General features: G+C 40.0%; 1 protein-coding gene across 1 annotated transcript in view; it reads right to left on the bottom strand.

Annotated features, from left to right (window-relative positions):
• The window catches only part of LOC104468188 (inorganic pyrophosphatase-like), a gene marked incomplete at its 5' end in the record, with an annotated part of 32103 nt that overhangs the window by 4023 nt on the left and 1774 nt on the right, over positions 1 to 26306 (bottom strand). The window contains 7 exons of the mRNA XM_010082237.1: positions 1916 to 1985; positions 3272 to 3357; positions 5164 to 5291; positions 12784 to 12910; positions 14160 to 14246; positions 16576 to 16695; positions 19159 to 19212. Coding sequence (XP_010080539.1) covers positions 1916 to 1985; positions 3272 to 3357; positions 5164 to 5291; positions 12784 to 12910; positions 14160 to 14246; positions 16576 to 16695; positions 19159 to 19212 — 672 coding nt within the window. The remainder of the gene's footprint in view (positions 1 to 1915; positions 1986 to 3271; positions 3358 to 5163; positions 5292 to 12783; positions 12911 to 14159; positions 14247 to 16575; positions 16696 to 19158; positions 19213 to 26306) is intronic.

Genomic DNA, 26306 nt, shown 5'->3' with positions numbered 1-26306 from the left:
AGGGGCACTTTTAATTAAAAATTCCCCCAGCCATTAAAATTCTGCAGCCAACACTCACGTACTTCCACTTCAGTTTGAAAGAGATGAATGCCTGACAACCAAAGTTGGCAGTGCAGTGTACTAGACAAAAAGATATCTGCTTAAAATGTGCAAGTCAACCTCCCTGTTTATATTTAGAGTTTGACTGTCCACCATTCATATTTCAAGAGCATTTTACTTTTTTTCAGTTATCATAGATAGGAAATTGCATGCAGTATGAACAGCATTTAAAGGAGTATTGCATCTTTTCCCTGCCCGAAAAGTACCAAGAGACAGTAGCCTACAAAGTCACAATTAAAATACTTAGGCTGCACTGAAACAGAATGATGGAAAGGAGTATGTGATGGCAACCTCACAAAAACAGTATCACTTAAAGAAAATAACGTGAGGCACAAAAAAAGCCAGGAAATGACAATATTTGATAAGGTGGCAAGTGCTCATAACAAAGAGAGACACTGAAGTCTGATACAAGGTACCTATTTTATGAACTGGCTTTACTAACCTCCGCCCCAAAAAAACCAGGAAAAATTTTGATTTGTTATTGAGAGACTGCTGATTTAAACAGATAATTATTTACAGGCTTCAAAGTACAAACAGCACAAAATGCAAAAGGAAATATTCCTTTGCAAGTTTGTCACCACCCAAATACATTTGAACTTCAAATTTTAGTTAACATTTAAACACTCACTAAAAGTTATTGTAAATTTGAAAGCATAAAGGAGGTAAACATTCACTTATAGCTGTAACTGACATGTCTAAAAACATATTTGAATTCCAAACTGAGTTTTCTTTCATTTAAAGCTTACAATCCCATTAATCAACATCCACAAATGCAACCAGAAAGGTACTTTTAAAGAAGTGCTGAACACAAGAGATGTGAATAGGACACACGTTAGGTATGACACTTTCTTATGACTCAAACCAACTTTTCTTTGCAACTGACAGTCTTATTTGCTTGTGACAAAACACCAACCAGGACAACATGCTCTTACTAGGAACACTGTTGGAATGTTAACTGCATAGTCAGTGGATGGCCTCTCCTTTGACACCTGAACTTGAATAATTACTGTGACTACTGGGGCAAAACATTGCCTGCCCCGGCAGCCATGCACTTGTGGTCATGAGCACAGGCCAAATCACAGCACATTTGGGGGAAGGGCAGGGGGAAGTAATACTTTGAGGTACGTTTCTCTGTGTAATTTCTGGTAACTTTGCTTAATTTCTGGCATCAAAACTAGCATGTTTTAAAATTGAAGAAATTCTCCTCTACTAGCATTTGCACATGAAAGCATCAGACCTGCAGGACATGTTTCTTGCCTGAACAAGAAACCTGCATGTTTTAATTTTATGTTAATTTTCAGAATATGACAGTCATTCTTTAAGAAACGTTCAAAAAAGCAAGCCCCTCTCTTACAGCAATGCATTTAATTATGCAAGTAGACCAACAAAGGATCCCTTTAGTGATTAGGGACTACAGTCAGCTAGTCAATGAGTTCTAACACTGGGTGGTAACTCATGGCAACAGGGGAGACAGAGAAGACAGCAGGCTAGATACAAATAGCAGTCCATCTTGCTATTCAGCATCAGAAGAAACAGTACTGCAGAGGGAGAAAGTGAAACAAAACAAAAAACCCCCATCAGAACAGTAATGAACCTGCCAGAAAGCACAACTGGACCACTGCAATGAAAGGTTTATATTATAATGCTTACATTTCCCCCACAACCTTTGTGCTTTTCCTTCTACTTTATGCCTTAATTAACTTTTTTTAAGGACCATTTCAGTTTAGCTACTTTATTTCAGTTTGGAACTCTGAATCTTCTTTTCCTATTAAACACTTTAAAAAAAGGTGGGTAAAAAAGTAAATGTTATCCTTACTGACTGCACAATCGATTGGGCATCCTCCTCACTGCAACAAAACGGGCTGCCACTCACCAGGACGTTTGTGCTGAAAAATAAAATTAAAAATATGTTTTACAAATCTGTGGAAAAAGAGACACACACAATTAAGTACCCACGGTAAAAAATACCTTCACGTATCGAGCTCAGAAATGTTTACCTGCAAGAAATGAAGTCCAAACCACAAAGTAACCAGTAATGCTAGAAGGGAACAGGGGTGGGGAGGGGTGTTCTTTGTTTCTTTGGGTTTGAGGGGGGTTTTAGCCTACATGTTTGTTCTATATTAACACTCAGTGCTTCTGGCAGCTAACCTGAGTACAGTGCAGAGGACCACAGTTAAGAAACTAAAGCCCCCCAAAAAGTCAGGAGACATAAACTGGCACTTCCTGAGGGAGCTGAAGAACACCTAGCTGGCTAGCACAGATGGTGTGAATATCCCCATCTCCTGTGCCTTGGAGGTTGCCCAGACTTCACATACAGTAAACAGCAAGTTCAATTCCTCTAAGCAAGACTGCAATTTTAATTACTTTTTAAATGTCGTCAACATGAAGCTCAAAGAGCCTCTGAAACGATCAAGACCAAAATTTAAATATTATCCTATAGTATTCTTTCCATGTTAAAGCAGGACTATCAACCTGTCCAACTAAGGTGTTTCAATCAGCTCCAAGAAAGAGAGAGAGTCATATTTTCCAACAAAGCAGAAGTCACCACTGACTATCCAAGCACACCTTCCTCCACAGCCTCTGCCCTCAGGTTTAGCTAATGGCAATCTATAGCCTGTGGAAAGCACCAGGCAAAGACACCTGCCTGCTCTTCGGGGCCTCTGGTGCCAGACTGCCAATTCAAATCAGCCCAGAGAGCTTTATTAGTCCATTTTAATTTGGATCAGACCAAATGCTAGTAAAGAATAATAATCTGTATCTCTCATTCCAGAGAACAACTGAAACATAAGGAATGCTAAACTGCAAAAGAATTTTGCATCACAGCAATGCAGCATGGAAGGATGGAATGAACAGGGATAAGATTTTCATGGGACATCAAGATCCTCCCAGAATGATCCCAAACACACACTCTGGGACCATTTCTCAAAAGTTGAAATAATCTATGTCACTTTTATATAACTGATATGTTTTTGGAACCACTTACCAGTAAATCATCATCATACAAGGTGCAATTAGTCAATCATAGTCTATTATCAATTAATTATCAAACCCATGAGTATTCCTGTCATCTCAAAGTAAAAAATCTAAGCAGTTCATTCAGAGCTGTCACATGTTGAATACCACCAGCACTAGCACAATACAAAGAGGAAAAAAGACGTGACTGGATACTTACCACTTAATAGTACCTCCCTCAGCTTTTTTATGAAGCAAAGCTTTCCAGTATTCATGGGTGGATTTAATTATTTCAACAGCAAAATCCTAGTTTACATCAAGGAAAAAAAAATATGATTTAAAATATTATTAAACAGAAAAAAAGCCACAGAACTAGTTTGTTAAAACATACTGTTTCAAGTGTTATTTTAAGGGGCCTCCTTCGAGGCCTCATTAAGTTTCTGTAAAATATAACACCCTTTTTTAATGAAAAGAAACAAACTTCACTATCTGTCAAATACACTGGCAACACGTTCAGGAATTTCCTTCAGTCTGCAGACAAAAAACAAAGGCTGCACAAAAAAACTAACTGAAATCAGCACTAGATGCTAAGCAAACACCTACAGCTGTAGAAAACTGGACCAGGTCCTAAATGGGACAAAGTGTGTGAGCTATGATTCCTCCCTTACACATGCACATCAGGGTCAGAGTTAAGGTTTCCTAGGGGCAAAATTTGCACTTTAAAAAAATTTTGCATTAACTGCTCGATCATATACATTTGAAACAACATGTCAGCTGCTTAACAGTTTTTGTTTGTTTAAAACAAAAGTAATATTGGGGGCAAGGTAGGGATGAAAAAGCTTCAAAAAATAAAGTAAAATAATCCCTCAGTGTCCACATGATGATATCTGGACTGGCTTGCAAAAAGCTGCCAACAGAACATTCATATTTCCTAACAAGGAGTGACTTGGCAAAATGCCACTGGAACATTGTGAACTTCACCAGAGCTGCTGGAGCACAGCCATGGCTGCCTCACCACATCCTGGGTCTCTAGAAATCCTTGAGAATTATTCGAGTCCTCCAAACCAGCTATCTCAGGGCATTTAGTGCCTCAAGTCTGAACTCCGACAGCCTGACAGGAATATACCGTTAAACTGTTGCTACAGAGCAACACTCTGCTTCACAGAGCAGGAAAATCTCCAGGAGCAGTTCCTGGGAGAACAGGAGAGAGATCAGGTTATCAAGCCTTACAACTCTGCATTTGATTGATTTAAAAGACAGTTTTAGTGCAGAGGAGAGTCAGGGCAACTCTTTAATCAGACAAAACATGTGTTGCCTGTGCTTGTTAGAAGGCATTTTATAACCTTGATAGCACACTGCAAGGCTCAACTAGCTGACAGATGGACAACATTCATTAGGAACCTGTGATTCTTTGCCAAAAAGAGTCTACAGACAGCATGCAATACACTATTTGCAAAGTACTTTCACTCAAATCACACCCAATTTCCTCTGGAAAAATCCAGGTATTCTCTTCAGCAAGGTCCATTTCCAGGTCCACTCTCCTTTCAAACACTGGTCATTTTTACTGTACATAGTTTAAAATGCTATTCACTTTTTTTAAACAAGGGAAAAATATTTTTTCAGCCTTCAAGCCAAAAGCAGCTCAAATGTTTTTACACAGAACTACCAAGAAAAAGTATACCTTGAGCAAATAAGAAATATGAAAAAAACTGCAACCCATTGTCTGTCTTACACTGCATAGCCTTAAAAAAAATATCAGGAAAATTTATCAATCAGGACTGAAAAAGCACATGAAAAAACAATCTGTCCATTCCTCTGACAGGAAGAATGAAAATGCTGTGAAATAACCTACAAACACACAGATGCATAAGTCTCGTCAGCATGAGGACTGAGTGTTTCTGCAGACTTCCTTTAATAACCTATGCATTTTCCCTGAATAAAATGGAGGACAGCAAACAGTATTTATTCCTAGCCTAATAGACTGTACTCAAAGATCCCTTGTATAGAAATTCTTTTTTTTAAACCTTTTCCTTTACAATCCAAAAAAATCTAGGATGTATTAAAAAGGCCACAGAACAGAACAATGCATCTTTAATTTTGGATTATCTTCACCTTGTCTTTAAATTCTCCATTAAAAGCAACCTGATTTTCTGGTTTACCATCAGGGACTTTATACAATCGGAACCAGTCAACAGTAGCCTCAAGGTAACCCGGTTTGTGCTTCTTGACATCATCAATATCTGTAGGTTAAAAAGAAAAAAAAAAAGGGGGGGGGGGACAGGGGGACTGGTTATTTTTACTTGCAGTTTTTGTAATGTTCATTTTTTAAAGACTCATACAGGATCTGCAAGCAATTTCCTTTCACTAAGCACTTTCAAAGTCATCGGGGAACTTCACTTTATTACATTAGCTGCCCATAGCTGGTATCTGATGATTTCACAACCACACTAAATGGGTAAACCAGTCGCCTCCTGCCCTTCATTAATTAAGGCCCAAGAGGACACTAAATAAAAGGACCACACTTGTGACAGGAGAGGAAGAAAATTCCATATTTACAGGCCTCCATCTCAGTAGGTACCTCTTACAATACTTAGATTATTCAGTGGGGTAATTTTTTTCCCCAGCAAACGCAGGGACTACAGGCATTTTTTGACAATGAAAGAATAGCTAGTAAAAACAATTTCAACATATTGATTTTTAAACCAGTACCTCAAAACAAAATACAGGCATGACTACTCAAAGTGATATTGAAGGCATCCCTTTGCTCACACTACTGCCAAATTCAGCGCATTAGATAGAAGACAGATACCTGCCAGAAGCACTGAACACCAACACCACCGATAACCCCATGATATCTCCACACTTAGAGCGATGAGCCAATTCCACCTTGACCTCTACGTTTACTTCTGCTGTACACATCAGATTTTACTGGCTTGTCCTGTGAGACTACCATCACTCCTGTCACTTGCAATGAGGTGGTCCTATCAGCCCCTTGACAAATTAACTCTCTGGCAATATGTTTAGATGGAAAAGCCTTCAATACAATTTTAATTGATTTTGATACAATAAAGGATTTTGTCTTTCCTGGAAGACAAGTACTTTCTATAGCTGGTGTGATCCTTCTCTTTCCATCTATTTCCCTCCTATGGTCACTTCTGATGGAAATGGGAGCTGACTTTTGACTGCTGTGCTCTGCATGCAGTCTTCCAGCTATTTCATAACCTCACTCTGCCCAGGCCACCTTCCATGGTGTTATTCTCCTTCTCCAGTGTTTTGCAAGTCACTTGCTCATTTCTTCCTTCCCGATTCCCTCTTGCTGTCTCTCCACAGTGCTTGGCTACTTAATTATCTTTTCCCATAGATATGCCTCACTGACATCTCCTGGTTGGCAGTGATTCCTGATGGATATTCTTCTGTCCATCCAGTCCTATAACAGATTTCCGAGTTGCTTAGTGCATGGAATTGACACCTACTCCTGTGTTTTCCATCTTTAAGTGCTTAAATGTCTTTTCAAAATCTAGTCTGTGAACCTGAACAAAGACATTTGACTATTTCTAAAAAGAACAGTAAGAAAAGGGGGAAAAGACTTGTGCTACAGACAATTAAATTCGCTTTAGACCACCAAGAGTGACGGTATGTGGACTGAACTGTAAGACCAAACCTATGTGAGAAGATACGCTAAGTGTTCACAGGCATCTGATAGATGCCACTCCCAAATTCCACTGGATCACGCACTACCCAAAGAATAAAACGTAAAACTCTGAAGAACCCTATGTAAATTTTTGCTTCTGCATGCACTTAATAGGGCTACGTGTTTATGGACTCAGAGTAAAACACATTTTGAACTTGGCTGCTGGCCATCTGCCTGTAGAAAATTAGGGAGTTTCACTGGCAGAATCCCAGAAAAAAGCAAGGGCACATAAGGCTGTGCTAGAGGCAGCTAGAATACATGTTTAAGAGTACAAGAAGCCTTTCACTGGGGTGGGTGGGTGAGGCCAACCAAGAAGGAATGATTTAGAAAAGGGTGGGGTCTTGGTTGAAGGCAGGATGCTTCATTTGCACGCTAATAAAACTGCAGCTCCAATTCCAATCATTTTCAGGGCTCCAGTGTATCATCCTGTTCTCTCCAAGCAAGGGAACATCCCTCCTCCCATCTTGAGTGCTTGTCATCTCCTCCTCTTGTGAGGTTTGAACTCATGATTTCTAGTACTTGTTGAAGAGACAGTTATCTCCTCAAGTCTGTAAAGCAAACCAGGCTGCTGCAACAATTTCCTTGGCTCCCAGCAGTGGATGAACTCCAGGTCTCCATCTCCAGACACAACTTAAATCCGAGCATACTTTCTCAGACTGCTGCTCCTTTTTTCTGGTTCCTGTTCCAGCAAACTTCTCTCCTAACTGTGCTTCTTCATTCTTGGTTATTTGCCTCTTATTCCCCATAAAAACTGTTCATCAAAAGTGCTTTATTGTCTACTGACTCTTGGGCCCTTCCTCATCTGTTATTCCTTATTTCTAGGCTTTATTTATGTGTTTCTTTAAAGGACTCAAACATTAGAATAGGCTTTGGGGCAGGCTTTCATTAACTCCTTGAGACAGGGATGACCATCTTCATGGACAGAATCCTCTCTCTGAATTTCACACTCTCTCTACTGCAGAATACCTTGTCTAGGTAAAATGACTACACAGAACCAGGCTACAGCACTATATGGCCCCTAAAGTACTGGCTGCTGTATGTTCTGTTTTTGAGGACTTAAGAAGGGGGACAGTGGTTGCTTTTATTTTCTTGGTTCTTTGCAAGTTATTCTCCTTCATCCCCATGCTTCACTTCACTATTTGTTACTACAAAGGACAGCTACTGGGCACCAAATGAAGCTTAAATGTTTGAAGAAAATAAAAACAAGTAAAATATTTGTATTATAATGGAAGCTGGTGGCATGTAGCAGGAAAACGTATAACAGTGCAACAAAAAAAAAATTGATCCTGTTGCTGTGGAGTCGGTACATAGCACACGACATAAGGAAAACCGCAGCTCTCACGTCACTTAACAGCTACCTCTTCAGTTCATTAAAAGGCACCATACAAAAGCTTGAAAGACAGCCTGTCCTCCACTTTGAAATCCAAACAGCATCTTTGGGATATCAAGGGGAGCAGGAGAAAAGTATACCCAGAAAACAGAAGAGTAGGCAAAGAAAGGTAAAAGAAAAGACCACAAAAAGCAGTACAGTGATTTACTGCACTAATATCTACAGAAGCTAGCTGCATATTATGATAAAAAAACCCACTTAGATCTCTTTTCTGCAAAAACACTGTTAGATGCTTCCTTCTGGCCTTAACTGCTTACCTTCTCTTAGATCTACTTACTCACACTGATGTCAAAAGGGGCTGAGCAGGTATGGGAGGAGCAAGCATGTACCTGGGCTAACACGGTTTCATCACTGCAAGCAAACCCTGCTCTGAGTGACAGAGCAGAAAGGTCAGGCTCCTGCACATACGTTATCAGCACATGCCCCCTGGGCTCTAGGCAGTAATTTCTTTATACTGCCTACATGCAACCATAGGTCCCATTTTTCTGGGCACCAAAGTTAAGCAGCAAGGGTTAAAAAGAGATGGCTGATCACATTAGGGGTTGTAGTTTAGTCTCAATAAGGAAAATCTCCAGAGGCTGGCACAAACAACTGCTGCTAGCTCTCTGTCAAGGGAGTGAGCCAACGCAAAAGCAGATCCCAATTCTATCTGGCTCTACAAAAGAGAGCAACAAAAGCATTTGTACAGAACTACCATTTTTAGTACAACAGATGCTGCTTCTTCCAAGCAAAGCTAAAACAACATGCTTGTAGCAAGTTTTCTAAACAAGGTCTGTGGGAAGAGAGGACATATGTTTTTAATAACATCTTATAAACATTTACAGGAAGCAGCAGCTACATTCCATATAAAGGCATTTGGTGTATTTTGTGCAGCATGGTGTGAGGGGGTAGGAGAGGAGCCTCAGTACAGATAATTAATTTCTTTATATTGAATGCTTATACAAATCCACAACAAAGGTTTTCAGGGCCTCTGCTGCTGCTCTACATATAAATACACTCACAAGCAAGGGTCTATAACAATATATGGCGCAAATCATGTGAAACGCTTTGGTTTTGCCATTTACAGTTTGATCACTTTCATCAAAAAGCCAATCTTGAGCTGCACATTGGAAAAGCAGCATGGCCAATGTAGCACAGTTAACTGTAACAGTGCCAGCAAATGGTAGCACAACAAAGCCGATAGACATCACCAACCACTGTTGAATATATCCAGGCATCTTTCCAGTGAGCAATAGCAAAGACAGATGCTTCCAGGCCAGTAAATGCCCTCCGAAATGCCATCCAGTGTGCATGATTTGTCCAATTTGCTCAGGGAAGGTAAGATGACCTTTTGAGAGCCAGGCTTTCCGTAAGTGCTCCAGACACACTCCCTGCTTCAACTGCCTGTGATTTTCTAAACTTCTTATCCAACATGAAGATGCCACATACATTTAGACTAAATTACAGCATGAAAATATTGCTCATCCTTTCCGAGTCCAACCTTGTAAAGTACATTAGATATGTGTGAATTCCAATATATTAAACTCAGTCCACAAGAGATAAGCAGACAAGCAGCCTTTCCACTCCACGAATTTGCTTCTGCTCCTGGCTAGTATTTTACACGAAACAAACAATAAGCAACAACAACAAAGCAGCAGCAGCCAGGCCTATTACACCACCTAGATTTAGTGTTTCAGTGGGCAGGGAACCTTTAAACCCTTTCCCAGGCTTGCTTGGTCTGAAGTTGCTTTGCTGGCCCACTAAGAGCCATATGCCTAGCAACTGCCTGAGCAGAAAGACACCACAGTGTTCTTCAGGTAACACAAAGACAGATATTATTGAAATAACCAAATCTGAAGATGACCAGTTTTACTCTAAAAAAAACTCTCACGCAGATACCTGCATCTGACATACAGCTTTTATTTGGAGTGAGATGGTCCCCATGCCCACCAGTATTAAGTGCTACGATTACAAACAGATTGCCTTCCAAAGTCAGTCCAAAAAGACACTAAGCTGCCGTTATTCCCATTGATAACACAGTTCCCACTCGAATAGGTGCCGAGTGCTTATCACTCCTGGGTATCGTCACTATAAACTAGAGTTTCTCATTGTTCTGTGTGAACGAGAGCGTTCTAGGCAGGGTTTCCAACTTAACCAGTATTTATCAATAAATGCCTGCAGGACACAGAACAGCAGAGTGCTACGAATAAACAATGAGAACTGCTCTGAAGTTGGGACTGCTCAGTTTTAAGTTCTGTGAAGTCTCAGAAAAATCAATGGCACTTATGAGAACGATCACAATCCCAGAAGGAGAATATACAGAGTACCTGGGGTGTGCTTAAAGCAGCAAAAGGAGTTAACACACTGCACGGGCTCACGATGAGGTTTGCAAGTAATCACCACGCTGGTGTCTCAGAATTAGATTTCCAACCGTTCACTGGGGGCTGTGCACATACTGAGCTGAAAGCAAATGTGATGATTCTCAGTCCAATTCAAAATGTTTAGCAAACAATACAAAAATGACTGGACAGACTCAGAAGGCATCACTCAGCCCCATCTTTTCCTAGGAGGACATCACCTTAACACATCAGCATGTCAATTATTGAAGGAGGTATCAGTTTTATCTGTAGCTGCTATCCTTTTATGCTGAAATAATTAACATCTTTGGGAAGGAGGAAAAACAAGTATAAAAGGACATACTGTATTGCCTACACCAACAGATTTGTTTGTTTTCAGACTGAAAAAGGATAGCTGTTAAACACTGCAAGCTAGTCATGTTTTGTGAAAGCAGATGGGGGCTTTTTTTTCCCCCCCCTTTTGCTTTCCTTTTGTAAATCCTGGACTGCAACTCCAATCTCAAAGGGAAATCATACTAAATTGGATAAGTATTTCTGCACTTCTCTGAACCTGAGAAGGACAGTCGTCTTCTTGAAGTTCGGCATCTATTCTCTGATAAGAAAGGATGCACACAGGAATCAACTACACGTAATGGTTTGCCCAATTTTTTCCTCTTTTTTATAAAAAAACCCCAAAAAAACAAAACACCAAAACACACGACTAGAACTCTTATTCGCCTCCCAAACAAACTAAAGCTATAACACAGCTGACACAAATCAGTCATTACCTAAAAACACAAAACAAAAGAGGGTTTTCAAATAGATCTACTTAACCCAGTGGTATAAATTCTCCCAGTTTTACCCCTACTTAGTGGACTCCTTTTAAATTCTCTCACCCACTTTTCTGATTAAACTCTCTCAGAAATTGTTAAGGAAAAAAAGGTCAGCGTTAAACAGAACAGTGTATAAAGTGCTAATTACTTGTCTTTTAACTACTGACACTTGTATCACGTTTCATTGCACATTATAGAGAGGTTTAAATTGATACTAGCATCAACAGCAAACTATTACTTACTATTTCCTTATGCTGAACTTCTAACTGTCAAAGTAGTTAAAGAGTCATAAACACTATGTAGTAATTCATCTGCCCATTACTTTAATCAGCATCAACCCAAGAGTTTCCTTTTCCTCATTTCCTCTTCTCCCCTTCTTTCCCCACAAGCCAAGTATTCTCCATGTGAAAGCAACCTGCAAGAAAACTGAGAATGAAGGGCCAGTACAGTGGTATGCTTGTTTTACATTCAGAAACCAGGAAAAAGCCTCAATGGCTGAGAAACATAATTCCTTAAAAAGCTACTGCATAGCCCTATTCCTACAGAAAGGCCACTGTGCCTTTGTGCCCTGTACCAACAAAGAACAGGTTCTGATCATACATACCTGATGGTATATATGGTTTTTGGTCTCATAACAATCACTGACTTTTCAACAAACCTCCTCCCTTAATTCTCATGATTCCCAGTAACGTTGCATTTGAGGAAGTGAACCTCCATTTATCCAGACAAAAACTGCACTTTACCTGCGCTGTAAAAACTTAACTCCCTGCAGTTTTAACACATTTGTATCATCTTCTTAACAAACAGTCTGCAAGCAGAACTTCACCTCACATGCTATTCACATAGACACTTGAATTGCATTTGGATACCAGAAGCATGGTCACAAGGAGGACAAGTCTGGGCAGGGTATTTCCTCCCACACAGCTAGTAATCATCAAAGCTGACATTAGGGTGAGCTGCATTAGCAATTTACTTTGCAAATTTTCAAGCTAAAAGGTGAAACCTAATAATTCATACTAGGCAACAAACCCCGGAAATAACCCAGTTACAAGTGACAAAACATTGGAAATGTACAGGCCTCTTCAGAATGCAGCACAATGCCTGCAAATATGAAAGGAACAAACACTTCCAACAAGGAAAATAGCAGTGTGCTATGCTACATAAGCTGAGTGGGTAAATGTGCACTATCACACAGGAGATAAAGCCTGTAATTTTAAGGGGTCACATTCTAAGGTAGTTGCGTTTCAGAAGTTAAAATACTTTCTGTGTGACAGGTCCTCTTGAAAATCCAAGTGATACTTTTCAAAAGCTTAGTGTGAAAGCACATATGCCTTCCTTGAAGGAAATGCCTGTTTTAAACAGCAACAAAAAAAAAGAAAAGTCTTGCCTTTATGCTGTCTGCCTCTTCTTGTCTGCCTCTTCTTGTCCTGGGTGGCCTAAACTCAGATACCATTCTGATGTGCAAGTTGCTGACACACCTTGCATTAAGATAAAAATACTTGCCATGAATTTTCTGAGCTTCTGGGTCATCCACACCGATAGCAATTATCTTCCAATCTGTCTCTCCTTCATCAACGAGAGCTAAAACACCCAAGACCTTCACCTGAACAACCTCACCAGAAGAACGAATCTGAAACAGAACATAATTTCACAAAGATTTGGAAAACACCACATAGAATTTATTGTACCTTACAGACAAAATAGTTATACATTTTTGACCAGCAGCTGACAGAATTGCAAGATAATCTGTAAACCCAGTACACATTTATTTCACATTACTAGCCTTTCTTCCACCATTGCTGTTCTTCAACCCTCAATTCTCCAGTCAGTATTTAAGTACACAAGCTAGAAAATTCTTCTTTCTCCCCTAATTTCCCCACACCTTCTTGAACTTCACCCCAAACTGCAAATCAAAAGTATCTCATACTCATTTTTTAACTCCTTCCTGCCTCTTGACTCTCTACTTTCTCATTCTTGGTCTTAACTCTACATCTTGTTGTTCTTTCCTCTAGACTCCAATATACACACAAGCACACGCTCCTTCCCCAGAAATACCAGCACACCTCTTTTTTGCATTTTCTTGAGCGCTTTCTCCCTACCAGCTAATATGCGCTTTGAAATTCATCTTGAGGTTCCTTTCCTCAAATAAAGCCACTTTCACTGAGGTCACCAATTAAATTTCTCCTTACCTAAAACATCCCAAAAGACTCCTCTTCCAAACTCATCTTGTTGCATAACCCCACCTTCGATACCACAGAGGACTGCTCCATTCTTTGCTGCCTCCAGATATACAGAATTTTCTTTTCAGTGAGCTAAACCTTCCCCCTATACCTACTAATGGTGGTCTGCTGCACCTCTTTTTCATCCACCCACTCCATCTCATAACTCTGCAACGCTGCAACAGGCTTCTGTCTTCTTCTAGAGAAGAGGGATCTCCTTCTGTTTGCAGCCATTAGAGAACTCAAACCTACCTCCTTTGTGGGTCTGACCTTGTAATTTTATGTGCACAATGCTGCCATACTTCCTCATCTTTCAGAAACCTACCTAGCTCCAGTTCTGCTAAGAGGGGAAAAAGAAAGAAATCTCTTCCTTCACCCAAAACTCACTGTCCAGCCACAGAACTTCAGGGTGGTGTTCTCTTATTTTCCATTTCATCCAGTACACAGACTTCACCAAATCTTGCCTTTTTTTTCCCCTCCTTTTTAAAAATCCACAATTTCCTTACCTATTCCCTCCTCACATCCTCTATTTGTATTTTTGTCATCCCCTGAGTCTATGACCATCTCTTCTTGTTTTCCATCTGCCCTTCTCTTCCAAAAGTTTTTACCAAATTATTAAATTAACCCTGACAAATTAAATTAATTCTGATAAAGACAAACCTTCGAACCTATTTCACAAACATCAATAGGATCATTATCCCCACAACATCCTGTAACGTTGTCTGTATGGTTTGGATCTTCCCAGGTCTGTCAAAGGAAAGAAAATTATCAGTTACCAACTGATCTGCAACTACAATTCATCTAACCACTAAATTATTAACAAAAACACCAATAAAAACATCAGCTTTCTGAGAACAGGCTTGCCCAATGGGAAAAGAAAAAACAAACAAATAAACAGTCAATGGACTGACGTCGCATAACATCTTTATACTCAGGACAAGTACCATGAGGATTACTGAGGACACAGTAACAAAAACATTAACTGCATCTGTGACCCAACAGACACACTTTATCAAATTGCAGTGATTAAGGCATCAGAGGACCCTGAATATCTATTTTTCTGGTTACTAGTGGCTGTAGGATTAAGCTAGGACACCCTACAATTACATTCTTATTATACTCTTTAAATACCAGGTCACTAACATCTAGGCTTTGAGCTAACCAAGGTCCTAGATATGGATTTGTCAGCACCCAATTAGCTTTTTAAAGTTTTTACATTTACGTATGAAATATTTGGGTATTTTGAGATGTGTGCACTCCCAAGAACAGACAACAGCTTAAGACCAAAGAAATTTCTCCAGGAAGCCCGTTCAAACCCCTGCTCTGAGTTCTGTACAAGCAAGGAATCATAGCCAAGTTATACTAACTTAGTTACTAGACCAGTACTTGTTTTGTCTCTTACTTGCAAGTAATGAATAACTCATTCTAAAGTTGAGAAGATTTTGTGGTAAGAATTTTGAGCCCACTGAATTGTTGCTGAAAAGGTGTTTTTTCCTAAGGACCTATACTGTTAGCTCCTGCTGTCCATGGTCAAACTTCCACCTCAAACTTGTTCTTGAGAACTTGACTAACAATAAAAGGCAAAATGGTGAAAAGCAAATGCTCAGGTGCTTAGGTATCAGACTCACTACCAAAAAAACTGCTGAAGTGGAGGCAAGAGAGAATTTCAACTTATTTTTCCAATACTCTTCCAAAGTGGTTTTTATTTAAGGCTGCACTACACCTGTACTATTCCCCTGCCCAGCTGCATGCCTCCAGCTGTAGGTCAGAAGAAAAGCTTGCTAGGAATGTAATTGTTCTCTGGACAGTACAGCAACTCCTGCAATAATGACAGTCCTACTGTCATTCTTTTCTTCTCTGTTCCACAGCATAAACCAGCCACAAATATATATCCTTAAGCCACATACTAGGGTTGAACTTCTGGCAACTGCTGATCCTGACAAAAAGCCCTCTTGTGATAATGCAGACCCTGAATTGGACTTTGCTTGTTACAGCTGCTAGCAGGAATCTGGAGTATCACCTAGACTTCAACAGCTGGAGGTGTAATAATCCAACTGGTATTTTAAAGTCATTACAGAAAATAAAAATGACAATTATGTCCAGTCCTCTGCCTCACAAGGCAACAAGGGGAGCTGAACACTTCTCCTGTGAAAAGTGCCATCAGTCCAAAATAATGCACTTTGTGTAGGAAAATATTCAAATGTTTAATTTAGCTTTGTACTAAGGCACACATGAATTTCAAAACATTAAATGGAATTGCTGGTTCCTAACTATACCTACTTGTAAACTTTGTCTGTTGAGACTGTTGACTGGGTAAGAGAACTTCATTGCTATACTCCAGCACCTGCCTGCTATCTCTTCAGGGATCAAATACATAAGCAGATTTTCAGGAGTAAACTTTCACTGCTTATGTAGTTGAGTGTAGAGAGAATAAATTCCTCATTTCTAGCTCCACCATGTTCTTCAGCACTAATTTAAGTCCAATGTGTTATTCACAGAAATGAAAAGTCTAAAGCTTTTTATTATGCTCAAAATTTCAGCCATTAGTTGGGCTTTTTGCAGGCTCAAAATTTTGAATGCATCATGATCTATAAAGTCTCACAGTTCAGAGAAAAGTTAACTAAGGCAGTTGAGGTTTAATCTAAAAAAGAACAGCCCTTGTGTTCCTCTTTGTAAAAGATATTAAGAATTCACAACTAAAATTTATGCTGCAATACATGAAAATTCTAAATTAGTTTTTTAAGCAAAAAAGGGCTACTTGACAAAGTATTATTGAATGGCAGACTATGACAGTTTAATTCTGTCACTACGGTACAGAGATGCACACCAAGGATTCAAGATTTCTTGATCAGTTAACTCCTTCCTGAAACACAGCACATATTTACACCCACACCCAAATCCTGATCAAAATTTATGGGCACAGTAAAGCTCAACAGAAAAAAAAAGTCCTAATTTACAAATGTATCAAAGAGAAACATCGCTCTTGCAACTGATTCACATTCAGACAGTACCCAAGATTTACAAGGCAATTTACACAGAAGACAGAAAACTTCCACCATTATAACAAAGATGTTACCTGTGGGAGGGCACCATAATTCCATATATAACCCTTGTGAGGAAAGATATTTGCCACGTATCGAAGCTTGCCTTTCTTTATATCTTGTTTAATGGGATTCAACGGCTCCTCAGTGGCAATCTAAGCACAGAGAGAGAGAGAGAGAATGGTAAAATGGAAAGCAATTCATTCTGTACCCAACCAGTTAGAAAGGTCCATCTGGGAGCATGTTCTTGTGGTTTGCGCAGTATTTAAAGTATGACGGCCTCAATCTAAATCTCAAGGGTCATGTTCAAAAAACAGCTTATTAAGGTTTTAAATAATGTTGTGAAGTATGCAAGGAAAAACGAATGTAGAAGAGAAAGTAATAAATTTATAAGGAGACTGTCATGGTCAAACATAAATACTGAAAGGAACTTAAGTTAGAAGCTCTTGCACCCTACAGTAAAAGTTCAACCCACATGCAAATGGTGGCGCAAGTTCTTCTGACAACAGGAGCTTTGACAGCAACCAGGGAAACATTTCATCATACTCATCATCTCTTCATTGCTCTCCTAGTCCACACATCCTTTCTCTCCATCACTTCTCAGCATACAAATGCTTTTTAGTAAGCGCAAGTTCTGCACAGTCACCAAATGCCAACTTAACACAGATTTGGAACAAGTTAAGCTGGCATCAGAAGGCAGCATTCTTATTCCCAAATAAGCGCTCACAGAAGGACTGAGCTAATTACAGATGAACAGTTTATTACCGTCATCATCCTCCCCAAAACCTCAAATACAAACCCACTGCCACGAGTTACCTACCATACATCAGTTAATCCACTGTAACCATCCTTCTGACACTCCACACCGCAACCCACTCCGTGTTAGCTCGGCTCTTGCTTACAAACACTCTGTCTGAACAGCACCACATTTGTTACAGGCTCAGATGGTACACAGCTTGCATGCATAAGCACACAGCCTGTAGTCCATATTCATTGTACAACATCCTTGCAATTTACCTAAAACACCACCACCAAAGCCGTCCCAAAGGAATTCCACCTTTTTGAACCACACCAAACCGTCAACAGCACGCACTTATTCCACAAGTAAACTCTCCCCAAGAGCTGAGATCAAGATGAACACATTTCTGATTTCATACTTGCTTCTACCTGCTTCTGGTCATAACTTAACCGTGAAGACCTCAAATATGCCACCTGGGACTTTGACATAACTGGAGCTCAGCAATGCTCTTCCTTGACGTAAACCAGGACAAAGAGGAGTAACTGACAAGAGCAGACAAAAGTCTAACAAAAACTACCTTCCATAAAACCAAGGGAGGAACAACTGACTAAAACAAACTGACGAGCAGGAGATCTGGCACTGGGGATGTAACAGTGGGAAACATTAACCCTAAGGAAGGTTTAATTTCCTGCAGTCTCCATTCCACGAGGGAATCTCTGCATGGAGATGCACACAAGAGCTGGTATTAGAACCTTACCACAATCTGGACTGAAGGACTGCCAGGACACAACGGCAAGGCAAGACAACTGCCTTAATGATTAATGCAGGAAATTTCAAGTACATTAAAAGTCAAAGATTAAAGAACTACATCTGGTCTCCTCTATCAAGCCAGAAAAGTCTAAACCCACTGATTTCTGAACCTAACAGGACAGCAAACTTTTCTACCCTTGACATAACCTGCCAAGAGAAGGATAGGGAAAGCAACCTGACCTTTACACAGAGTTCAAATAGCGTTGTCAAAGGGAAACTCTGCAAAAGAGAACTCAGCTTCTACAATAAATCAATCTAAAATACAAGGTAAATATCCCAAGTAACCCTGCTTGCAGAACAACAAGTGCAGTGGGAAACACAGTCCAAATTATTTTCCAGCATCAGGGAAAGGAGAAAACAAAATTCTGAAATAACAGGCTGCAGAGGTTCTTTGATGTTAATAATCAAACTAGTTAACAGCTCAACTACAAACTTCCTTCAAAGCATCTGGGAAGCATTCCTAAAATTAATACAAATGTTCAGGAAGATAGGACATATCCTGGTAAAATCTGTTGTTTCACAAACACTACAGATGAAGCACTACTCAGCTTCTATACTGTAACTGCAGAGGAACAACCCTCTAGGCTCTACTTTTAAAATATCTCCCTGCAGGAGTAGATACTGTCAATCAGTAAGGTCCCCAAATATTTATTTTGGTCACAAGGAAATACTGTTGCAACTCCACTTGTCAGGATTTGGCCTACCACACCATATAGGGGAAATGAGAGAGGAATTAAATCCTCCGAGTGGAATGCTGCATGAGCAAGCAAGAGTAAAAAATACTGGACAATGTCCTGCAAGCCAATAATCTACGACCCTGTTGCAGGTATGCTGCACTCTGCAGTCAGAGGGCTGTCAAGAAGCAGTGCTCACCTGTGGAAGGCAAACAAAATTAGAGCCTCAACACTTTATAATCACAACATGCACAATGCCAAATTGGTTTCTTAACATAGCAAATTTTATGTGTAAAGAGTAAGCCACACTCTGATTAAACTCTGACTATTGGAAGTCACCGTATTGTCGCAACTTTCATAAATACCTATATAATCAAGGTGTTTTTCTTAATTACCTCCATTTTTGCATTTGTCCAACGAGGCACTTCTACAACCATATTAAACAGGACCTAAAACAAAAACAGTGACAGAACTGAAAATAAAATCCACTTGGTAATTAGTGTTTTACAATAAGACAAATTCTCTGCTCTGTATTCAGCAGCAACAAACATCACATCTCTCTGTTCCAGCTGCTTTTATGTTAAGTACAATTTATTTAGTTTCACACAATGATATTCAACCTCCTTTGTTTATCCCTTCCCCACTCCTCCCCTTTGAGGATATGAACAACTACAACTAGTGGAAATCCACATGATATTTTTTATTCCTGTATCAGTATTACTCTTCATAAAATGTTCAGAAAGTCCATGGCCATCCACAAGTACTGTGCCCATATTGCAGTCACAGAATCATAGAATGGTTTACGTCAGAAGGGACCTTAAAGATCATCTAGCTCCAACCCCCCTGCCAGGGGCAGGGACACCTTCTACTAGACCAGGTTGCTCAATCAGCAGCATTTCAGATGGAATCACTTTTCCTAATCAGGTCATAACCAAATAAAGCAAGCAAAAAAAAAAAAAAAAAAAAAGGACAAAAGTGCTCCAGATCAGCTTCATACAGTACACCTCATGTACAGAAGGACAGCTGAAACAGAAGTAATCAGAGAGAGCTCAAAGGTGTCAACACGAAGGAAGCAGACAGAACAAAGCAACATACATGCAGCAGCAGGTAAGGGAAGGGTTGGAAGGCAGTCAGATAAAGTCTCCACATCCATCTGGGAAACACTTGGAAAAATGAAACGCACAGCATGAAAGCCAGTGCTGACAAGAAACTCCCAGGGAACTGCCAAGCAGGTCAAAGAATTGTTCCAACTGGTAGCTACAGGCAAAAAACTTCCAAACTACTCCTGGAATTATACACTATGTCTTCCCCTCCACCACAATCCTGTAATTTTGTTGTTTAGATGCCACTGTACATTTTCCAGACCATGTCTAATACAATGGTTTCAGCAACCTGTAAATCCTGTTTTTGTGCTTTAATTGGTCAAGAGTTATTCCAGGTCTTCACCAAAACAACTCTCAGGGCTGGACAACAACTGGACTGAAATGAATATAATGTGTCTAGTATGTGCTCTCGAAAACAAAAAATCACTTGGATTTAACTGGGCTCTAAGACCAGGCCTTCAAAATTTGTGGTATCACTCAAGTGTGAATTGTCTAGAGTCTTAAATGTGACAGCCTGACAGATTAATTTGTATGCAAAAAAATCCCTGAAAATACTCTCTCTAATGCAAAGCTGCCACAAGCATTTATAAGAGATGAATAACTTCATGCAGTGCTTACATTTAAAAATAAAAAGTTGTATTTATAGGGCAATCACATTTTCACAGAGATGAGACAGGATTCACTGGTGTGGAAAGGAGAGCACATACCAGTTTGACAGACAGAAAAAGTATACTCCTCTGTTGGTTTTTTTTTTTTCTCCTCCTTTTTCCTATCTTGTTTCCCTCCTTGCCTAAATATCACCCAGGAATTTTCCCACCACTCTTACTTTTCCAGACCAAGCACCCATTCCTCCTGAGCACTCGAATGTTCTCCCCCATCCCTTGCTGCAAAACCATCCCTGCCTCAGCTGCAAACAGAAATTCAAGTGTCAGACACCACCTGTCCTCACAGATTACCATCTGCATGTGCCACTCAGTGGCTAGTTTGGGATGATGAATGCATCTGGTAACTGGTATTTTTATCTTTATTTTAAATCAGTAAAACAAAAAATTCCACCTCACCAAACCCCCAAGTGAGCACTTCTACCCCCTCGAGCAATGGTGAGGCTGTTTCAACAGCCCATTTGACACATCTTCCAGTGACAGAAAAAGAAAAAAGATCTCTCATGAAATGAAAGCTATTGCTTTGGAAAGTTTACTTAGTATGACAGCAGTCAGCTGGTCTGGCTGTGAGATCCCTGGTTGCTGCAGCCTAGATTTAACACAACTCTGCAAGCACCTAGCACAGAAGAGACTCTGTAACAGCAGACTGTACGCTGGAATAGATCCCGCAGGCTAGCCCCGTGCCAACTCTGCTGGCTTACAGTTTCTTCAGAAGGACAGTCCCCTGGGGCATGCAAGAGAAGAGGAGGAAACAGTTTCCTAGATTCAGAAAAAGGGACAGGACCGGTCTGTTAGGGGAAGTGACCTGACAGAGCCCAGAGGGACTTTCACCCCAGGGTATTACGTAGCTTATTTGACTTTGGGTTAATGTGAACACAAGACAGGCATTTGTACTTGTGCTCTATTAGCCTTGAAGGGCTAATGTGACCCATTTGCTCACCACAGAGAAGTCAAAAGTGCACTTCATAATTCCCAAAACTGAATATGAATATCAGCACAAAATGACATCAGAAGGAACAAACAGTATGCCTTTGATACCCTTTATTTCTTAAGAACTACACGTTAAGTACATTACACGGGAACTCAGTAGTACGTAAATACGTGTTTGTGTTATCGGGATGTTAACCCTTCTTGACAACTTACTGCATTCCATTTCAGTTGAACACCATTTTTAATGTATCATGATATCGTTTTTGCTGAGACAAGCAAAAATGTCTCTTTCACACAGAGAACAGAAACAGTTTTTGGTTTTTTGAAATAAGAAAACCACAGAAAGATAAAAACATACACAAATATATGTCAACATATTCAAACAGCAAGAGTTGAGAAAAGCAAGGAAAATACAGACTCTGTACCTGGGTAAACTGTGAGTCAGCATTCTCTCCACTAAGACCAATGGCCAAAAATAACTGCCAGCTCTGGCTGTACAGATTCTTATAGAAGACAACTCATTTTGATCAGGGTTTGCTATTACAAACTGAATATTGCAGGAAGAAAAAAAAATCAAGCACATTTCTGACACTATTTTTACTACCTGCCCTTCTGGATTCCCATATACCCTTCTTGGAAACACTTCTTCCTCACCCAACCTTCCCTTTCTTGTTTAACTATTTCCTTTCTGATTCTTCACAAGTTCCTTAGCTGGCACATTTGAGGGGAGGGTTTTGAATATACATGATTTTGCTCAAGGTTTGCAACACTTAATGCTCAACTCCAAAGGTGCAGCTAATTTGAAGCAGAAGCAGAGAAACCTATGCAGACCAAGGAAAGTGATAAAACAAGAGATAAGAGAGGAACAGAAACTCAGTATAATTTCATAAATTTACAACCATCATCACTTTTTAAGGCCTGATTGCCATTTACCATCACACTTGCATGACAGCAAGAAGAGAGAGGCTAAAGCTTTCAATTACTTCAGTTGCTTCTACAGTAGAGTACTTAAAAAAAAAAAACAACAGCATTAGGGGCAGCATTTGGGGGCTGCTGACCCTTCCTCACCAAGCTCTGAGCTCACAAGACAGAGAGAACAAAATGCAGCCAGCATTTCCACCTCTTTTCCGTGTGCTCATTTGCAATATTTCAGGGATTCTCATCAACCATCAACTGAAGACAGCACCGTGCACCTAAGGACTAACGACAATGAAAAAGATGAGCTGCCGTCCAGCAGCAGCGTGAACAAATGATTATGTTTAAAGTGAAAGAAGAAAAAAAAAAAAAGGAGAAGGAAAATAAAGACTGTCATTAAGTACACCCAGAAATAAATGTAGAGGGGTTTGGTTATAAAATGAGTACCCATGCTATAAGCATTCCCAACGTAACACTTGCTACAAGGTATTTGCCAATGAAAACAACAAACCAGATGCCAGTAACATCTGGACACCAACTACAGTGTATCTAAATGAGAAGTCAGTGGAACTTGTCCAATATAAGTTAATACGCCACACAGCAAAAAAAGAATGCAGGGCCCAGCATAAATGCAAAGTGCCTACAGTCTCTTCATAGCGCACTTCCCTCACATTATAGTGAAAAGGGCATCACAAACACTATGGAAGTTTTTACACACAGGTATCCCAAAAATCAGGTCAGGCATATCCTCCGATAAACTAGTTACTGGGCACATTCACCTGCAAAACTACTTGATGTACAACCACAACATGAATGAAAATGAAACACTGACTTACTCAAGTTTAAGGAACGATTTATTTGAAGTTAAGCTTGATCAAATCACTGATTCAACTTTCTCAGTAAACCAACCCTACTCCAGTAGATCTTAACTGGAGCACTGAGTGAAGATTGCTTCTATTCTCGGGATTTGTTAGTCTACAAGAACACAAAGCAAGGTTTGCAGCTGTTGGACACATGCATAGAAAAAGGCTGGGCAATTTAAAGCATCAGGATGAAAGCTTCACTGGTGATCTAAAATTTGGAACGTGCAAACCTCTGAACACACATAATGGACACACTACAGCCCAGATTACATACACTGAAAAAATGTCTAACGTGACTAAAGAAGGTTACAGAGGCTGTAGTTAAGACAGAATACAAAGTCAGTACAAAGTTTGCACCTGTACTGCATGGAAAATGATGACAGCTTTTCCTTTCTTATGAAACAAACCAACTTTATCATAAGACAACTCGTGACACCAGTTTCGAACACTGTTCCAAGCGTGAGGCCCTCTTATCAGATCACCTATTCAGACTCCATGACCGCTCTGACAACCCCTTATACCTCACCTGAGTAGTTAATTTATCAGAAGTTTTTGCCTCACAGAAGCAATTCAACTGAAGTCCACAGGGGCACTCCAGCACTGTGCAACCCACAGGATGGAACAAATCAAGAGCTGTCACGTTTCTTTCTTTACACTTTTTTTTTTTCCAACTGCTCCTGTGGGTGTCCACAAGTCAGAAGACTGTAATCTCTACATGCTTGGACAGCTTCCTTACCAAGACCAATATTTTGAACAAAATTTTGCATTCAGGAACACCTGGGTCCTCTGAATGAGACAACATGTGAATACTTTACCAAAGACACATAACTTAGACTAGAAATCCTTTCACTACAGCAGGGAAACAACATGTCACATTTGTACCGGAAAGAAAACAATGACCTCTTCAAACCTTCTTCCTGATAGACATGGAAGACCATAGTCAACGACCAGCCTCTGACAGTTTTGACTGTAACCACTGCGGGAACATCCACTCTTTCAGACAGAGATGTGAAACTTTCGATACCTTTCACAGAGATTCACTTGAGCAGGAGTGGATTCTGAGTGCTTGCAATGCTTAAGAAAAAGGAGAAGTTCAGATTGTAAGATGGTAATAAGTTCGGTGCAAAACTAAACATCAGGTTATCAACAGTAGTCTTTGCGTCTCTAGACAGGAGTAAGGGGTACAGGGCTTCAAAGGGCTTCAGAAACCAGTACATGGCATTAAATTCCTAACTTTCCCTTTATCCCCGATTAAGCTACGCTTTCACTACATATAAGCATGCAGAGACATATTTCCCACCAGGCCAAGGTGAGGAGAGCTGCTGAAGAACCCAGTGTAAGAAGAAACTGCTTTCCTAAACACAAAGATCCCTCTGTTTTCTCTCTTCTCCCCAACTCCCAAAGAGGATGATGAAAAAGGTTTTTCTAAATTATTTGCATTCTCACATTTCACCATGTAAGTAAAGACCAAGCACGTTTGGGAAGTCTGTAGCCTGCACGTTTGTTTGCTTCCTCGCATCAGAAGCCCTTGAAAACTGGGATGTACATTTGCCTTTGCTCATTTTCTGTAGTTCTACTGAACCGCAGTCTGGAGCTCTGTCACAGCAGGAGTTATGTGAACCAGCTCTGGCATCTACACTGGCCCAGGAAGCAGGAACTGCTCAGCCTTACCGGCATTCTTCCCCTCTCTGCTCCACAGGCTGCTACAGAGATCAGAAAAAAAGGTACTAGGAACATGGTTTTAAACAAGCCATCATGCTTCCCACTACACAGGCAAATACAGTTTTGAACAGTTTTAGACACTGCAAAAAACAAGCTTTGCACCTTTGCAGTTGGCAGGTATTGTCACAGTACCCATAAGCAGGTAAGAGACAGAATACTTGACTTCCAGCAAGAGTAGTAATTAAGAATTTACGTTGCAAGACGATTCTTGAGAAAGGCTACTCACACATATTCTCTCCCCTCACCAATTCATCTTTCAGGCATGGTTCCATGTCTACTAAATAGCACTTATATGGGCATCAAGCAACAGGAAATCTAAAAAGTGGTACTTAAGCATTGTAGCTTGAATCAATCACAGGGCAAAGGGAGAGGAAATATATGGTGCAGGACTGCATGGGGACTGTTTGTACAGCAAGAGAACCAGTGTACCCCACACTAGTTGCAAAACTACAAGAACCCAGACAATTAGGACAGTTCTTCCATATCAGATGGGTAGTTACAGTTTTGCAATATGACTGGCCAAACAGATATGAGAAGATAAAAATCGGGACAGACACATACACCCCCTCCCACATGCCCCCACACACCACAACAACACATCATGGCCTTAATGCATAATTTGTTTCATTTTTTCTTTCACTTTCTTCTACTAAGTTCTATGTACTCTTAGGCCAGGGAAAGCACTGCAAAAAAATGCTACATTTTGGAAAAGACACTTGCATAAACAAATCTTGTTTCACAGAAAAAGCCTGAGCAGACCTTCCATAATGTTTTTGGGCTTCTGTTAGGCTTAACTTCAGTGCTGGTCAATGATGAACCATTAGCCGATGTGATTTTTCTCTCTTTGGGCTGCCCAGACAAGTATAGAAAACAACATACCCTCAGTTCTAAAAAGCTGATACCAAGTCTGATTTCTACCCTAACATACTTAGGATTTGTGAAGTTTTGTACATAAATCAAAGCATAATGAATATTTCATTAACAGAGGTTTTATTGCAAATGTTTCTGAATGCAATAGCAAAAAAGATAACGTATCTGCGCTGCAATAGTCATAATGAACCTTTCAAAGGGTGGTATACGAGTGTTTGCCTTTGAGAATAACTTGATGAATAAAAGAATGCTGACATTTCCGGCCCATTCAAAGAAGGGAATATTAAATCCCTTTAAGCCTTCTCCTCCTAGAAGACTTGCATTTGAAGATATGTCAACTATACTCACTGAGAGGAAGTTCACTTTGCAGAATAGCAAAGTGATGTTGGAAAGGAAATAGAGGGAATAGTTCAAAAAAAAAAAAAAAACTTAGCAGTACCTCAGTTCCAGTAGTCTTTGACTTCTTTGCAGGAATCTC

Source organism: Pterocles gutturalis, unplaced genomic scaffold (genome assembly GCF_000699245.1).
Source record: "Pterocles gutturalis isolate BGI_N339 unplaced genomic scaffold, ASM69924v1 scaffold20269, whole genome shotgun sequence".
NCBI classification, from domain to species: Eukaryota; Metazoa; Chordata; class Aves; order Pterocliformes; family Pteroclidae; genus Pterocles; species Pterocles gutturalis.
The sequence above is the reverse complement of the archived record's forward strand: the minus strand, read 5'-3'. Positions and strand labels throughout refer to the sequence as shown.